The sequence below is a fragment of the Cupressus sempervirens genome, chromosome 8 (genome assembly GCF_028749045.1).
Source record: "Cupressus sempervirens isolate cs-2001-9-10 chromosome 8, ASM2874904v1, whole genome shotgun sequence".
In the NCBI taxonomy this organism is placed as follows: domain Eukaryota; kingdom Viridiplantae; phylum Streptophyta; class Pinopsida; order Cupressales; family Cupressaceae; genus Cupressus; species Cupressus sempervirens.
The window spans coordinates 67,649,630-67,661,670 of NC_143125.1; the positions used below are offsets into that span (position 1 = coordinate 67,649,630).

Here is a 12,041-nt window from a genome sequence, read left to right on the forward strand (position 1 = left end):
CCAAATCTATGTTTCAGTTTAATAGGACATTAACTCCATCATTTAGCCATACATACAACTTGATACACTTGCTTGATCACATGCATGGAAAATATTTCCATATCAAGGGGACAATTTGATAATAAAATGAATTGTCAAAGGATAAGTGCAATTATCTGAATTTTAATTTTGTATTGGTTAGAGAATTTCTAACAAGGCTATATCAAAAGTTGAGATAAAAAATTGAAGTCATGAATTTGAAGATATCATATCTTTTTAAGGACATTCCTCTATAATCATCAATTTAGATGTCACCTATTGTGAATTTGGATTTCCTTTATAAGCAAGTTTTCATTTTCATACACAAATGAATAAATGACATATAAACATTTTTCTTGGTCTTTTTGTGGTCACAATAGGGTTGGGAGGACAAAAACACTTTTAAAAAGTCTAAAAAAAATGTTCCGAGACCAAATCCAACCCAGATCTAGATAGAAAATTCTTCAAAATTTGCTATAAATTCTACTCGTGTTCCTCTGACAAAATTCACAGCAAATTCATAGCTCTATAAGAGAATTTGGAGAAAATTTGACAAGGACCAGACTTTGTACAAAAGTGAACCAGACTTTGAGGGTTGTCAGAGAGACTCTGGTAACTTAGAAAAAATTTGATGGTCATCATGAAAATAGTGAAATCTAAAAATGCCTTAGAGCAGTCATATCATGAAATACTTGGAAGTTGGAACATGTTCTAACGTCAAATTACTTATTTTGTTCATATAATGAAGTCCTTGAAGTACTGAGTAGTGATAAAAAGGTATTCTTGAACTCAACACCTGATTGAATAGTTAAGTCTTCAAACTTCTTGAGGAAGTGTTATGATAAAGAATTACCTCTAGTATCTAGGGGTATTGTTATGATGAAGTTCTCTAGTCTACGCAGCATTGTCATATTTAAGTCTTTGAAACTCTTAGAACATTAATGTAAAATTATCTCAGGCCAAGTTCCAAAAAGAGATATTATTAGCTTCCTATTGTATGTGTGCATATAAGTTTTTCTTTTTGTAGTGGCGATAGATAAGAGCCCGTTTGATTGCTAGAATAGGAATAGAAAAATTGGAATATGTTTTCTATTTTCTATTTGGTTACTCACTTGGAATAGGGAATAGGAATACGTATTCCCATTTTGCCTCTAAAATGAGCTTATGCCCATTCCAAAAAATAGCTGTTATTGGAAAAGCCATTCCTATTCCCAATATTACATGCCTATTCTCCATTCCTATGCCTGTAACCAAATTGGCCCTAACTTCCTACCATAGATTACATTATATTTTCTCTTTTCTTAACTCCCATCTCATTAATTATTCTTGTTATTTTCCTTTGTATGCAACTATTCAAGTACCATGACCCATAGAAATGAATACTTTTAGATGGAAAATAGCTCTAATATAAATTTCATCATAAGCTCAAACATATCTAATCAAACATATTAAACCTTTACATGCTATTTCAACAAATATATCAACAATATTTTCTAGCTCATCTTGGAATTTGTAATGTAGTTATCACCATCATCTTGATCATTAACATGCCATCATGTTTAGAAGAGGAGATGCAAGTTGTACACACAAAAAATAACTCCAGACTTCCATCCACTACTTTCAAAAGATTAATTTTTGCCATCAAGACACTTAACACATAAGTGAACCATGATATACTAAATTAGTAAGATTGTGAGATATGTTCCAAATACAAGAGGGTAAGAGTCAACAATTTAAATTTTGACTTTGTCTTATCGTATAATTTGATAAAGCTTAAATGTATCAAAGCTTGCATTTTTTGCTTTTGCTGTGGTGTTTCTATGGTGTGGTTATTTGCTAGGGGCTAGAACATCTCTATTGGGGATTCTCCTGCCTTGTGTTGCATCATCTAATCATCTATCCAAGATCACATTTGGAACTCATAATTGTATGTTTCATACAGACTAAGAAATCATGTAAGATACTTTATTGAGGTTGCACAACCACATCTTCTCATATATAATCCCACCTCCTTAAAAAATTTGAATCTCTAGCATAAAACTATCATTAACATAAAGACTAAGAGATTATCAATCAACCACACTCATTGCACAACTTAGAAAGGGAAAACCTCCAATGAACCATCTAGGCACTCATTTAAGGATTTTTCATGCAAAGAAGAAGAATAAAACAAAAATAGTCCACAATGGTATTTTTGTGTTGGCTAAATCTTTCACCCAATCTATTAATCCATCCCTTACATATAACCCACTAGAGGAATTATGCTAAGGAACAATCATGATAAGTTGTAACTATAGATTAAATGTTATGAATAGTTTCCTAAAATTAAAATACTTTTTGAAGTTGAAACTACTAATTATCTATTGAACAGATGATGGAATGGATGCTTTACAATCAGAGGACACCTTTGAGAAAAAAAATTCCCCTGCTCCAACTTTATCTTTGTAGAGATTTAAAAGGTTGCAAACAGACAATGGAATGAATGTTTTACAATCATAGGACATCTTTAAGAAGAAAATTCTTCTGCTCCAACTTTATCCTTGAAGATATTTAGAAGGTGCAAATTAAATGGCTTGGATAAGAAATCATTCCTTGATACAACATAAAAAAAAATTGACCAAACACTAGCAGAAATTTTGACCAATTGTTGATAGTTTTCTACCAAGAACTGGTCAAAATTTGCACCAGCTATAAAAAAATTTGACCGAACATTGGTGGAAATTTTGAATAATTCTTGATAGATTTCTACCAAGACTTCGTCAAAATTTCCACCAATTATAATTTTTTTTGACCAAATGTTGGTGGAAATTTTCACCAATTCTAAAAAAAAATTTGACCAAACATTAGTGGAAATTCTGACCAACAATGACAAATCAAAGCTAGCAAAAATTAATTTTTTTTGACAAATGTATTGCTTGAAATTTTGACTAACCTGCTGGTTGGTCAAAACTTTGATGAATTTTTTTTCCATGAATTGCTTGGTTGAAATTTCAACAACCTGGGTCAAAATTTCAACCAAAATTTGTTGAAAACTGAGTTCAAATTTACTAGTGTCAAAAGAAACATTACGCTTCTTCAAAGGGAAGTGACTTTGAATTTCATACTCCAAACTCGTAGGATAAAGAAGAGGAAAATTTGGATCATAATGAAAATGCTCAAGGATGGAGAAAATCAACAAGATAGAGAAGACTTTATGTTCAATTCTCTGATTATGAACTCTTGTACTCCAAAGAAGCAAAGCTAGAACTTTTACTTTCAGACCAAGTTGAACCAACAAGCTTCAAAGAAGCTTGCAAAGCATTGGATTCTCATAAATGGGAGGTAGTGATGTAGGAAAAGATGGATTCTCTGCTACAAAACAAAACTTGGGATTTGGTTTCTTTGCCACCAAATTGGAAAGCACTCAAAAATCAATTGATTTATTGGTTGAAAGATGAAGGCAAAAAATCAACAGTTGTATAAAGCCAGCTTGGTTGTTAAAGGTTTCAATCAGCAAAAGGGTATAGATTTCAATGAAATCTTCTCTCCCATGGTCAAGATGACTACAATCCAAGTTATTCTTGGTTTAGTTGCTGCTCATGACTTTGAGCTTGAGTAGCTAGATGTCAAAACAACATCTTTACAAGGTGATTTGAATGAAGAAATATGCATGATGTAGCCTGAGTGATTTATTAAGCATGGTAAAGAAAACTTATAATATATATTGAGGAAGAGCTTGTATGGTCTCAAGAAAGCTCCGAGGAAATGGTACCTCAAGTTTGATCGATTCATGACTGAAAATAACTTCATTCAGTGTGAATTTGATCCATGTGTCTACTGCAAGAAGTTACCTAATGGTTCCTTTATTCTCTTATTGCTCTATGTTGATGACATGCTTGTCACAGGATCATCTATGAAGCTGATTTTGGAATTGAAAGAAAAGATCTCAAAAAGGTTTTCCATGAAAGACTTAGGAGTAGAAAAATGGATACTTGACATGGACATTATTTGTGATAGACACAAGAGGTAAATAAAGCTTTCTTAAGAACACTATGTTCTTAAGGTACTAGAAAGTTTTGGCATGGTAGATGCCAAACTGATCAGTAGACCTCTCACTAATCATTTGAGATTATTTTTAGCTACATGTTCCAAGACATAAGAAGAACAAGACTACATGAAGAACATCCCATATTCTTTAACAGTGGGGATTATCAGTAGTTTCAAGAGAAATCTAGGTAAACAACATTGGGAAGTGGTTAAGTGGATCTTAAGATATCTTAAGGGCACTCCTGATTTTTTAAAAGACACTTCACTTAGAGGTTATACTAATTTAGATATGGCTGAAAATTTAGACAATAGAAAATCTACTACTAGTTATGTTTTTACCTTTGTTGGATTAGCGATGAATTGGGCATTGAATTTGCAATAAGTGGTCTTACTTTCTACTACTAAGGTTGAATACATTGCTCTCACTAAAGGAGAAAAAGAGTTGATTTGGTTGCAACTTCTATTTGGTGATTTTGATTGTCCTCAACAAGGATTAGCCTTGTATTGTGATAGCAAAAGTTCCATTGATTTAGCCAAAAGTGTACTATTTCATAGTAAGACTAAGCATATTGAGGTATGATATCATATCATTCAAAATAAACTTGACAAGGGAAAAATTCAAATCTTGAAGATTAATACCAAGGGGAATCTAGCTAATGCACTTACAAAGGATGTTCCATGAAACAAGTTTGAGTTTTGCCAAGCTTCTCTCAGCATTATAAAGAAATAACAGTAGGGGACCCATGCGGGGACCAATCTCAACATGTAGAAATGATAAAGCTTGAAGATATTGAGTATTCAATGCCTTGTATTCTTTGTAATCTTGGACATGTCCCAATGAAGATTCTCTTCAATTCTTTCAATTATTTAAAACAAATTATGTTCTCTAGTTGGTCACATCATTCAATCCAAATTCTCTTCAATCCTTTCAATTCTTCAATAGCTTTGATATTCTTCAACTCTGGACAACTTGAAATCCAGATTCTCTTCAAACCCTTTAGTCTTTCAATAGCTGATATATCTTACAAATCCCAACAATTATTAATATAGATCCTCTTGAGATGGCTGAAACATCAAAAATGAGGCAACTCACTCATCGCATTGCACCATTTAGTACAACGCATTTCAAGCTACAATAAATCATTGCACAATAATTTTCTAAACTTTGTACATCTTAACAATACCACACATTCTAATGTGCTTACCCTTGTTAAATCCACTTCAATTTCATTATCTATGTCACATAGCATGATAGATTTAAGGGTGGGACACAACTATCCACTTGAGACCTTACCTACATTGAGTTGAGCAAATAGGGTTATGGCTTCAAGGCTTCTCATAGGGAACAAATCATCTCCACTTGTCTCTCCCCTATTACTCAAAGTGAATTCCCCTACTATCTCATCATCACTTGTCTCTCCCTTATTACTCAAACTGTAATCCCCTTTCAGCATTAAAATTTTCAATTTGGTGAGTTTTCTTACAGATTTTAGCAAGCAATTCCACTCTAGAATTTGAATTTCATAGTCATATTGCAAGTAAAAAACTTTAAAATGTTTTAACATTCTAATTTCCCTCACTGTATTATTTAAAGTTCCTTTAAACCTAGATTCTAGGAAAGTATAATACAACTCTTTTAGCTTTAGTAGAATCTGAAATATACAATTCTTTTGATCTAGACTATTGCTTTTGAATGGTAAAAATTCTTAGGAGAATGAACTATTAGAAGATATGACTAAAAGGAAAATTTTTATCAAGAAAAAATATATACCTGGTCATCCTTTTGCTACAAGCTCATAGGTGATACTCCTTCAAGTCTTTAAGACTGCAAATCTTGTAGAGGAATCCATTTAGGAATATCCTTCTTACTATGATCATGGGGAACTTTGAGTTGAGGCCATTGCAAATTTTGTAGAGAATCTACTCAGCAATATCATTATTATTGCAATCATGGGGATGTTTAAGTTAAACCATTGTAAATTAGTCATTTTCTTTGAAATCTATAGAAGATATGCTAGTTGACGAGAATAATCACTAAAATATCTAAAATTGTTTGCTTTGGCTACTGTACTAATGCTTTGGATTTCATTCTACATTTAAATTTCTATGTAGTTAGAAAAAATTTTAATTATCAGTCAAGGGTAAATAATCATTAAAATATTTGAATTTCTTTCCTTTAGCTACCATACTAATGCTTTGCATTTTAATCTGCATTTTAATTTCTTTGGAATTAGTAAAAATTTTAATTATAAGTCAAGGGTCAATGTAAAATAAGCAAAGGTGTGCAAATATGCTTCCTACACTAATCTTTGAGAGGATGATTAGGCAAATTCAACTAACTATTGCAGAGATCTCAAGAAATGCATAATAACCTAATCAAAACAAAAATGAACTCATAACACAATGATTACCATGGGGAAACCCTTATGGGAGAAAAAATCCACCCTCCAAAAGCTGCACAATGTATTTTCAAATTTAAAAGATTATAATACACTTGCAATGCAAGTTCTTATAGGAGCGCATCACCACTACTCAAACTCAAACTTTGACTCAGAGAGACTCCTAGCACCAATCTTGCAAATTGAACTCGATGATTCAAAAACCTCCCCAAGCCCTCTTTTTATTGCTATTTTCCACTTGGAAACCATTTTTTGTTTTACAAAACCATGGGTGAAACAACCATGCCACATGTTATCCACTTGTAATTTGTAATTCCAAGAATACCATTTCCGTCTATAATTTTTTCATCTAGTTTAGACCTCCATAAAAGTCATATAATGAGTTTTTTACACTCTAAAAATATCCCTTCAACATTGTTCTAGAGACTAGACACATTTTTAACAACTCATACACCTTTTTCCAACTCATAAACATGTGGAAAACTACCACAAACAATTTCTAGAGTTTTCTAGAAAATGCTTGTAAGGTTGAGACACAATTCTCAACATACTCTCACTTATCAAACCCCTTGCAAGATTTAGGGGATCCAAAGTGTCATGGACTTAATTGTTAGGGGCTGAGAGGCCCATAGACTCTAAACACCATATGAACTTCTCTATGCTCAAGGGCTTAGTTAATGCATCGGCAACATTCACCAAAATTTTCACCTTTTCTAGCTTCACCTTGCTGTCCTTGTCTATATCTCTCACAAAATGATATTGTACATCAATGTACTTGGTCCTGGCATGAAATGTCAAGTTCTTCCCTAGGTAGATTGCACTCTAATTGTCACTATAAATTATCACTATACCCTATTTCAATTCTATATTTGAGAACAATCTCTTTAGCCAGATAGCTTCCTTGCAGGTATGAGTAGCTACCATACACTCTGCTGCTGTTGTGGAAAAAGCAACCACGACTTGTTGCTTTCTCATCCAACTGATTGCATGATCGAATAATATAAATACATATGCACTAGTGGATCTTCTACTATCAACATCAAGAGCCCAATCTAAATCCACATAGCCTTGAATATCCAAGGAATGCTCACTTCTTATTCCATGGAAACATATAAAGTGCTTTGAGGTACCCCACAAGTATGTGAAAACTCTTTTTACTATATCCCAATGTGCTCTTCCTAGATTAGACATGTAACAAAAAAGTACTCCCATTGCATGGGCAATGTCTGGTCTTGTACAAACCATAGGATACATCAAACTTCCAACACTCTGATATTGTACTTGACTAATCTCTTTCATATCCAATGGGGATGAAGGACACTGCGAGCTAGAAAGATTTGTTCTCATAGTAATAGGAACACTTAATGGTCCAAAATCCCGCATATTGAATCTTCTTAGAATAGTACCAACATATTTACTTTGTCCTAGCCAAAGCTTTCTATTTTTCCTATCTCGTATAATTTCCATTCCCAGAATGTGCCTAGTTGTACCATGAGCTTTCTTTTCAAACTTTATTGAGAGATGCAATTTCAACTCTACAATCAAACCTTTTCCTTTTCCAATAACATGTCATCAACATACAAGACAATAACTAGGAAACTATCACCATTAGATTTGAAATATATATAGCGATCAGATTTAGATTGCATAAATCTCAAACTCAACACACACACACACACACACACACACACACACACACACACACACACACACACACACACACACACACACACACACACACACACACACACACACACACATCAAACTTCTAGTATCACATTCTAGGACTTTTTTTTATACCAGACAGAGATTTCTTCAATTTACAAACCAAATAACTTTTACCTTTCATCGCAAATCTTTGGTTGTGTCATATAAATTTCTTCCTCCAAATCTCAATGAATGAAAGTTGTCTTCACATCCATCTGCTCAACTTCTAGATCATAAGCTACTACAATAGAAAGTAAAAATTGAATGGATATCATTTTTTCTATAGGAGAAAAAAATTTCAGCATTATTAATTCCTGCAACTTGGGAGTAACCTTTCAAAACTAATCATGTTTTATACTTCTCAATGCTTTCATCTGAACCCATATTCCTTTTGAACACACATTTACAACCAACAAGTTTACATCTTTTAGGCAATGGTACAAGGTCCCTTGCCTCATTCCTCTTAAGAGTTGGCATCTCTTCTTCCATGGCTATTTTCTAGTACTTTGAAGTATTCATACCAAGAGCCTCTTCTATAGATTTCTATTCATCAATGTTAGTAGTCAAAGAAAATATACACTTCCAATCATCAGGAGAATATCTATACCTTTCTTGTGCTTTCCTTTATCTACTAGACCTTTGAAAAAGAACTACTTTTGGTATAGGTTCATGCTTAGGTTCTCTCTCTTCCTCTAATGATTCAGAACTCATAGATCTCTCTTTAACATGTTGTCTTTCTAAGGGCCTTGATTAAACTTTCTTAGGTGTAGTAGGAAGATAAATCACATCTTTCCTTTCTTCTATCCATTCTGGCTACATTATAATAGAACAAGGCTTAGTTTCTCTAAATATAACACTTATGGAATAGAACACCTTTTGTGTAATAGGATCCCAAAGCTTGTATCCTTTCACATCATTACCATATCTGATGAAGATACATTGGATAGCTTATTGTCCAATTTTTTTTGCTTCTCCTTTGGCACATGAACATCTGCCTCACAACCAAAAACTCTTAGATGTCTAAGCGAAGGCTTGTGGCTTGGCCATGCTTCCATTAGTGTCTTATCAACAAGAGCTAATGTAGGAAACCTATTTATTAGGTAAAAGACAGTGGCTACAACTTTATTTTGTGGTTCCACAATGCATGCCCCCCTAGTAGGAATGGGGACTCCCTACTATGTTCTTTTGGATCTAAAGTTCCTAATCTGGGATCCAGAAAGATTAATGCGGTCTTATCTAGTCCCCAGAATTGTGTCTAGTGTCCATGCTAAGGAGTCAAATTTTGGAAAGGACATGTCTTTTTGAAAAATAGAAAAATAAAAAAGGTCATAAAATTTAAAATAAAATAAAATAAAAAACTACACACCTGATCTAGTGTGTAGTAACATGTCACCCTTTGGTGATGCCCAAGGTTACACCAGCGCACCACTGAAGGTGGGTGGGGGTTATATAAACCTCCCCAACCCATTTGTCTTCATCATTATTTTATTTTCTTTACTTGTCCATAACATCCAAACTCCATGGTTCCACAACTTCTAAACTTTGCGTTTCCCACCATTAAGGTGCACAAGAAAACTTTGAAATAGGGGAACAACTTTAAAATGAAAAAAAATTAAAACTCAATAAAGAACATCAAAAAAGAGGGGACCACATCCCTCTACATTAACAAAAAAGAACATGGATTGATGTGCTATTGTGCTCCCCAAAAACACAAAATAGAAATAAAAAATAGGGTGCATAGTTGCGCACTTGATTTGGTGCACACCTGCGCATCCCACCTCTACATACACAATTCAAAACCTAAGGTGGTGCACAGTTGTGAACCCAATTTAGTGCACTACTACACAACTCTCACATGTTGTAAGAAATGATAATGTTGAGCAAGGAACAAAAAGCAATCCAAGTAAGTTAAGTGTGAAACAATATTACCATAAGATAAGAAAACTACAAGAGCATACACCAAGATGGTTCAAAAAGAGCTAAAATCACAACACAAACTTCTTCTCTCAATAACATCTCCAAATAAGGTGTGCTCCAATGAATGGTAACCTTCAACACAAAACTTAAAACAAGGATTAGATAGCCAAGCTCTGATACCATGTAAGAAATGATAATGTTGAGCAAGGAACGAGAAGCAATCCAAGTAAGTTAAGTGTGAAACAATATTACCATAAGATAAGCAAACTCCAAGAGCATACACCAAGATGGTTCAACAATGGAGACAAGGATTTATAAGGGGAAAGAAAAGAAAACCCCTTGTGAGTATTATGAATGAAGGCAAATGCCTAGAGAAGAGAGAGAGAGAGTGTTGGAGCAAAAGTAGCTCAATACAATAACATCAAGTGCTAAGAGTGTGTAGAAGAAAGAAGGAGGAGCATCTCTTATATAGAGATGAGAGAGGAGTTGCATTTGTAACTCCTATTTCTATGAATGCCACATTCATAATAGGTGTGTGCAAAGTGTCACAATCCTCTTAAGGAGGATAAACTAAATAAAGAAATAAACAAGAGTTGTCCTTACATGTGGAATAAAGGACAAACAATGACATGTCCTCCACATGTGTACAAGAGGACAAACTACATTTAGGGACCCTTGGAATATCCCAATTAATATATCGAAGGAAAGATTAACCTTGTGTATGTAGGTTTCATTATTTACTAACCCTCTTTGGAAGGCTTGCCGCCAAAGGATTTTCTTGTAAAGTTTCATATTTTTTTTACTAACCCTCTTTGGAAGGCTTGCCGCCAAAGGGTTTTCTTGTTAAATTTCAATTTTTTTTCTCTTGTTCTGGAAGGCATGCCGCCAAAACAAGAAGTATTATATGAGTAAAGTTTTCAATAAGTCTCTAATTTTCTTACTCCATTTAAAAAAAATTTCTACTCTTTAAAACAAAAAAAAACTTTCCAATATATTGTTTTTTATATATTCTATATCTATTTGTTGTATGCTCTTGAAAATTCGTAACATACAACATAGATGTTTTCATAGGATTTAATCCTTATAAATATATTATCATTTCTTATAAATCTATTATCATTGCAATTTTATAAAAAAAAAAAAAAAAAAAAAAAAAAAATTCTCGCATTCAAATTTGTTTGGGCGGTCGCGCCACCCGCGCACCGCCACGTGACACCAGCACACCGCCGTGAGCCGTCAGCGCCGCCACGAGCACTTAGCGATGATGCACACTCTCAGCGCCGCCACACGTCGCCGTGGGCACTCAGCGACGACGCTCGCTCTCAACACCGCCGCACGTCGCCGCGCACCTTCAACACCGCCACTCGCTCTCAACACCGCCTAAACCTTGCGTCCATTCCTGCATATTAACTGTCGGTGTTTTTTTATCCGCTTCCGCCGCCCCCTTCACACCCGGGGTAAACCCTTCGGCGCGGCCTGTGTCCAGGCCACGCGGCAACCAGCGTTTCCGTAGCCATGCCTGCATCCCTATCTCTTTGATCTATTTTTTTAAAATTGAAACCCCGCCCTTTTCCACTGACCAGGGCCGACCAACCTCCTCCGCCCTCTTGCCACGCGGTAGTCGCCACCTGCGCTCCGCTCCACATGCACTGCATTTTCCTTAAATATATCTCTGCTTGCCCTTTGACTTTTTTTTAAAAAAAAATCTTGTTTTATGTATTAAAACAAAAATTTTATAACATTTTTTTTATATCACATTTTTTTTTATTCATTTTTTTTAAAACTAATAAAAATTTTAATTTTATTAATTTTTTGTTTTCTTTCAAATCCATAATTAAAAAAAATATATATATTCTTAATTTTATATATTAAAAAAAAAAAAACAAAATTTTTTTTTCTTCTCATTAGCAAAATTTTTTTCTTTCTCAATTGATTTTCAAATTAAAGAATTTTTTTTTTAAAAAAGAGAATTTT

At 34.0% G+C, this 12,041-nt stretch overlaps 1 protein-coding gene across 1 annotated transcript in view; it reads right to left on the reverse strand.

Annotated features, from left to right (window-relative positions):
- Positions 1 to 11,722, reverse strand: part of LOC149541649 (uncharacterized) — a 33,063-nt gene extending 21,341 nt beyond the window's left edge. The window contains exons 1-2 of the mRNA XM_089795638.1: positions 11,531 to 11,722; positions 11,338 to 11,447 (exon numbers count right to left, since the gene is read on the reverse strand). Of these exons, the coding sequence (XP_089651764.1) occupies positions 11,338 to 11,447; positions 11,531 to 11,722 (302 nt within the window). The remainder of the gene's footprint in view (positions 1 to 11,337; positions 11,448 to 11,530) is intronic.
- Between the last annotated feature and the right edge of the window lie 319 nt (positions 11,723 to 12,041).